Source organism: Lathyrus oleraceus, chromosome 5 (genome assembly GCF_024323335.1).
Source record: "Lathyrus oleraceus cultivar Zhongwan6 chromosome 5, CAAS_Psat_ZW6_1.0, whole genome shotgun sequence".
NCBI classification, from domain to species: Eukaryota; Viridiplantae; Streptophyta; class Magnoliopsida; order Fabales; family Fabaceae; genus Lathyrus; species Lathyrus oleraceus.
Window position 1 is genome coordinate 428,764,198 of NC_066583.1, and position 6,940 is coordinate 428,771,137.

The window sequence follows — 6,940 nt, forward strand, 5'->3', positions numbered from 1 at the left end:
TCATACCATAACCAAAACGTCCAAACATCACACCATAACCAAAACATCCAAACATCACAATAACCACATGACTATCAAACACCACAACAACCATTTCAACCATATCCAACGAATAGTTCACACCAATGCCCCCTTTCAATCGTCCAGACTGCGCACCTCATCAACACATCCCAACTACTCTATCATGGGTTGCGAACTTAGTTACGATAGTGTGTCGCTCCATACACCAGACTTCTTAGAAATACAAGGACTTCTTAGGAATTCTGCTGATGTTTCCGAGACCTCAAATCCAAACACCTGAAGTGAATCAACAACGAGTGCAACGAGTTAGGGTAGCTAGGGGATTTGAAACCAATGGTCGGTATGACCAACCTGATTGTCATCATTAGTGTTTGTAAAAGTATTTTTAGTTAAATATTAATATTTACTATTTATGCTTAAAAAATTCAAAATGTACATTGGTGTCAGGTCAATTGACGTCTCCCTTATAATTTTTTCACTGACACCAATTGAATTGGCAATACCGTGTACAGTCGTCAATTCTATTGACGTCTCCATTAAAAAAATACAGAGTTGCCGTCAATTCGCCCGACAACAACACTTTATCCCAATTTTTTGTTTGAAATTGTGGTACTTTGGAAGTTTTTTTTAAACATGGATTATTGTGAGAATTAATTTGAAAAAGTGAATTATTTTGATAAAATATCGTTAATAAATTTTATTTAGTATTTTTTATATTAATTAGAAACAAATATTTTTTACGCACTTTTTTTATGTATCGTTAACAAACAATTTTTTCCGCACTTGACAAATATTTATCTCATGTCTTTTCAATACTTAATAGTTCAATTATTTGATTAATATTTTTATTAACATTTTTTTAAAGTATATTTTATAACTATCGATGACATATGTCCCGTATTTTTTATATTTATTGCCAAATAATTTTAAAAAAAAAATATTAATGTCATTTTAAGTTTATAAACTATCTATATGTCTCTTATATGTGTTTTTATTAAAAATGAAACTCATATATTATAATAATTCCTAAATTTATATAGAAATAATTAAAAAAATGTTAAGTTTAACTAATGGATTAAAGATAAAGTATATGTTTGTGTATAATTGTACATTTCAATAGTTTCTTAGTTGACCGATATCTTAAAAAATGACGTGAAAAATTGTAAAAAATTATAGATAGTGTAATATAATTGTTTTTATTTTATATTAATAGTCTAGTTAAATAATATTGTTAGTTAATTATTTAGTAACAAATACTTGTCCCGTATATGATAATTATCATAAATTATAATTATTTTCATTTTGTTGAAGATGTTAAAAAAAAACACAAAATTAAACTAATTAATTAATGATAGATATTTGTCTTTTCTATAAATTGTATGATCCAACACTTTCTTTAATATTATCTTTGATTTTTCTAACACTCATTTTTTTTAAAATAACAGTGCGAAATATTATATAATTAATGAATTATAATGATTTAATTATAACTATTTTTCCCTTATTTTCGATGATATTACAAAATAACATTTATTTCAACTAAATAACTAATGACAAATATTTATCATAAGTTCATTTTTATATGCTCCCTATCTATTCATTTTCAAAAGAATAAGAGACCCAAAGTATTTTTACAAATTTTAATCAACTAATATTTAAAAAATTTAATTAAAATTAGATTTAATTATAATTTTGGTTCCCTATTTTATTTTATTTTTTATCTTCCATTATAAAAACCACGATTTTAATTTTTTTTTAATTTTGTGTTGAATTTTAGTCTCTTTTTTAAAATTAAAATCCAACGCAAAAATTTTAAAAATAAATCAAAATTGTGATTTTTAAAATAGAGGATCAAAATTAGAAAAAAAAATTAAGGGACTCAAGTGGCAATTAAATTATAATTTTTTTAACTTTTTATGTAAAGTAATAATAAATAATTCATTATTAAAATTATTTTTTTTATATCATAATTATCATTACCATGTATGTAAATTAAAAGAGATCAAGGAAATTCTAAAAAATATAAAGTTGAAGGACTAAAAAATTAATTTTTAAATTGAAGGATTAAAAATTAAAAAATTATATATATATATATATATATATATATATATATATATATATATATATATATATATATATATATATATATATATATATATATATATATATATGGGTGTGTGAACGTGTGTGTATGTGTGCGTGTGCGTGAACGTATATATATTAAAAGTGAATTTAAACTTAAATTAAATTATTTTGATGTCTGAGTGAAGAAAAATCTATAAAAAAAAACCTTAAAAAGGGACATGTCAATGCTAGACAAAGAAATTAAAGGAGAAGAAAGTGCCACACAAAATTGGGTGCTATTAAAATGAAAGTCCCATGCCAAAAAAAAAACTTAAGAATTCATGACAAATTAATTTGAGAATATTAAAACTTTTTAATTAACCATCCCAAAACACAAACACAAGCTATACATAGTATATATAAACTTCGACTCTTCTTTTAACCTGTTCTTTTTCCCCTTTTTTCAGATCATTATATCTGAATTGACACTATCAGATTAAATAATATCCGGTTTACAACAAACAAACAAAAAGATCGCCGTATTTGAAACATGTATTGTTACTTTGCTTGTGCAAGCATTTGAACCACTTCCCTCATGGTTGGTCTCTCCACACTATGTTCATGGACACATAAAATTGCCACAAAAAACACTTGTTTTGCTTCATCTAAAGGAATTTGAGCTAGCCTCTCATCAAGTATCTTCATCACCATATCCTTGTTCCAATTGGTTTTCATTTTGGTCCATTGAACAATGTCCAATCCTTCTTCTTCAAAATCTCCTACCGGCCTTTTCCCCGTTATGAGCTCTAAAAGCACCACTCCAAAACTATACACATCACTTTTCTCATCAACTTTCAAAGTGTATGCATATTCTGCAAAAACATAAATGATTCAAAATCAGCACAAAAAGAGATGGGTGTGATTTGATCTCGTAGTTTCAACTTTCAAGGCATGTAAACAAAAGCACAAAATCAGTTAGCGTGATGAAAAAGCAAATGGAATTTCCTTTGTATTATGTTAGTGGAGCCTTTGTCTGCTAAGTTTAGGAATCTATGTACTTGGTGTGTGACAATGTGGCCCCACAAAAAGAGTGGTGGATGTAAGAAAAGTATATTCTTTAACTCAAAAATATATGTAAAAAAGTATATACTTGTATTGGAGTATTTATCACATGCTACTACTTTTTCTTGTTATGAATATTTGATTTGGACTGTTCAGTTTGGAAAGAAAAAGACCCTGAATTCATCTTGCTTTTTGTAGCACGTTTGTATTTTTACTCTTCTCATTTGTCAAATCACTAATGTCATATAGGGGACCTAGCTTATGATGTCTCATGAACTTCTAAGTTAGAGTGGTTCAAAATTGCTGCCGCAGTTACACTTGCGGGACATATCAAGCGTCACAATGTAATGGCCTAGTTTTAAGACCTTGCAAGACACACTGATGCACTGAATGCGTGAATGCATGCACCAGGGATTAGGGAATCTGCATCTGATTTTCGAAGCATCTTTCAAACTAAGAAAAATGATTTATATAATTAAGAATTCAAATTTAAAGTATACCTGGAGCGATATATCCATAGGAACCAGCAATAGAAGACATGCATTCGGAATTCCCATTATCTTGCAAGAACTTAGCAAGTCCGAAATCAGCAACATGAGCCTCGAATTCGGAGTTCAACAAAATATTATTCGCCTTAACATCTCTATGAATGATCAAAGGAGAACAATCATGATGCAAATAACAAAGTCCTTTAGCAGCTTCCACCGCAATTTTCAACCTAACATCCCATTTCAAAAACTCACCTCTCTTCCCATGCAAAACTTCACCAAGACTTCCGTTTTCCATATACTCATACACAAGCAAATTTGTTTCTTTGTTCGAACAAAAAGCAACCAACCGAACGATATACCTGTGTCTGATTCTACCTAACGTCTTAATTTCAGCCGAGAAACCGTTATCCTGATGAGAAGAAGAACCATTGTTGATTCCTAGTAGTTTCTTCACAGCTACTTCATCTCCATTTGGCATTGTTCCTTTGTAAACAACACCAGCTCCCCCTCTTCCTATCACATTGCTTTCCTTTATACAACCGACGATTTCTTCACTTCCGTATTCCATTTTCTGAAACGCTGTCAGCTTCCATGAATTTGAATCCCTACTCAATTTTCTACTCTTGATGATAGCCAAACTTGCAAAAACCAATGAACAAAACAATAACGCCAACGGGAAAAGTAGCTTAAACTTTCCATGAAATCCGTTTCTCGAACTGTTTTTTTGTTGCGATTCCGATTCATCTAGTTTGCATGGATTGAGCTCATATCCACATAGTTGAGGATTACCTTCAAAGAATTTTGACTTAAAAGCTGAGAACTGTCCTCCTTCTGGTATCGAACCGGAGAAGTTATTATGCGAGAAATCTGCTGAAGTTAAGCCCTTTAAGGCTCCAAGTTCCTTAGGAAGTGTTTGGTTCAAGTGATTCCATGACACATTAAGATGGTTTAGTATATGAATTTGAGCAAGTTGAATTGGAATAGGACCTGAAAACTGGTTTTGACTCAAATCTAAGTAAGTTAGTAAGGTACATTTACCTATTTCAATTGGAATAGAACCCGAAAAGTTGTTGCTACTTATATCTAATTTGAGAATATTTACGAGTTTTCCTATATCCGATGGAATTTCACCTGAGAATCTGTTTCCACTAAGCTGAAGAATTTGCAAAATTGGAAAGTTTCCAATTGAGGTTGGTAAAGAACCTGATAACCTATTGTTTGAGAGATTACACTGTTCTAATTTCGAGGTTGTGTTCTTTCCTCTTTCTTGTGGAATCACACCACTGAGATAATTGTTTTGTAGCTCCAAAAGAGAAAGATTTGGCAAATAAACAAAACCATGTGGAATTGAACCAGTCAAATAGTTCTGTCCAATTCTAACTCTTTGGAGTGTGTAGCATTCACCAAGATCATTAGGCAAAGAACCAAACAAAAAGTTGTTAAGCAAGATCAAGATTTTCAATCTCTTTCCAAAGCAAAGCGATTTCGGCAATACTCCGGTGAGTTTATTCGTCGACAAATCAACTTCGGTTAATCTTCCGTTCTGACCTAGCTTCGGAGGAATGACTCCGGTGAAGTTATTCCTCCAAAGCTTAAGTACTTCCAATTTAGAAAACTTGGAGACGAACTCAGGAATTTCGCCGTGAAACTTGTTGATAAACAAGTTCAATAGAGAAAGTTCTCGAAGATTCGAGAATTCATCCGGAATTCCGCCGGTTAGGTTATTGAGTGATAAATCAAGAGCATTCAATCTACTCAAGTTACCTAATTCAGACGGAATCAAACCGGTTAGTTGATTCGTTTGCAAGAAAAGTGTATCTAACTTGTAAAGTTGACCTAATTCATGTGGAATTGAGCCTTTCAAGAAACAATTTGCTAGGTCTAAATGAACCAAATTAATCAACTTACCAAACTCTCTTGGAATTCCACCATCAAATTGATTGAAATAACCTAAATAAAGATACTCCAAACTTGTCAAATTTCCAATCTCAATAGGTAAAAAACCACTCAAATCATTTCCAGCAAGAGACAAAAAGTTGAGCAGTTTCATTTCACCATAACTCTGAGGAATTTTTCCCGAAAAGTAATTCCCTCCAAAATTCAAATGCTTAAGCCTCAACAACTGAGTTACACCATGAGGAAGTGAACCATGGAAGGCATTGTTGTAAACATCAAGAACTTCAAGCTCTTTCAACTTGTTAAACTCCCAACTCATGTTTCCACTAAACATATTGTTTGATATGTTGAGGAATTTCAAGCTTTGTAGGTTATGAATTTCAGATGGAAACTCACCATGGAAACTATTTCCTTGGATTGAAAGATTCACTAGAGTGGAAAGGTTTGTGATGAGAGGTGAAAGTGAACCAGAAACATTTAAGTTTGATATGTCAAGTGAAACAACATTGTTGTTTTGGTCACATTGAATTCCATACCAAGTGCAAAGTGAGATATAGTTAGAAATGTTCCATGTGTTAAAAGGTAAAGAAGTGTTTGAAAGTTCAAAATCTTGTTTCATTGAAACTAAGATTGAAGCTTGGTTTTTCAAAGAAAGTGAAGAAATAGAAGGAAAGAAAGAACCAAGTAGAAGGAAGAAAAAAAGAGTGGCCATTTTGTGAGATGATGATGATAATAATAATAATAATAATAACATGTTATGAAAATGGAACAAGTTATGGTGAATATGAATATACACTTGAAGATACTAAAGAAGGAGATGAGAATTGAGAGGTAGCATCCAATGTTCACTTTTTTTTCTTCTTTTACACAACTTTAGCTTTTGTGAAAAGAAAAAGATAAAGAAAAAGTGTTGTGTTGATCACACAATTACTAATATGTGTGTTGCTTTTGTGTCAATTTGTGAGACAAGTTCAAGTGTACTTTTCCTTTTGTTTTTGCTTCTTTTTTCTGCCACCTATTTCATTAGAGATTTGGATTCTTCATTCATGCAGATGGAGAGATGCATGATTAAATCATTAATGGATTTTTTAGGCATCAATCATGGGGGAGAATGAAGATTAGATGGCATGTGAATTTTGTTTAATATTGTTCTATAGTTATATACAAGTGTCATAAATCTAAGAGAAACTACTAGGAAACAACGTTGGAGAGTAGGGATTACCAAAATAGAGAAAAAAGCAAATGGATAAAATTGCTTGAGGTACTAATATAATTTTTGTAAGAAATTAGCACAAAGAGAAAACAAGGTATATGAAATAATGAAGTTTTTATCATGAGATTTCAATTTGATTCAAATATGTACTATCTTCAAAAGAAGCTTCCATCAATCGCTATTATTGGCATAA

At 30.9% G+C, this 6,940-nt stretch overlaps 1 protein-coding gene across 1 annotated transcript; it reads right to left on the reverse strand.

Annotated features, from left to right (window-relative positions):
- Positions 1–2,434: 2,434 nt before the first annotated feature.
- Positions 2,435–6,645, reverse strand: LOC127085228 (leucine-rich repeat receptor-like serine/threonine-protein kinase BAM3). The gene is made up of 2 exons (XM_051025775.1): positions 3,648–6,645; positions 2,435–2,957 (listed from the first exon to the last, which is right to left on the reverse strand). Exons 1-2 carry the CDS (start codon positions 6,286–6,288, stop codon positions 2,644–2,646), a joined length of 2,955 nt encoding a protein of 984 aa, XP_050881732.1. The 5' UTR covers positions 6,289–6,645; the 3' UTR covers positions 2,435–2,643.
- Between the last annotated feature and the right edge of the window lie 295 nt (positions 6,646–6,940).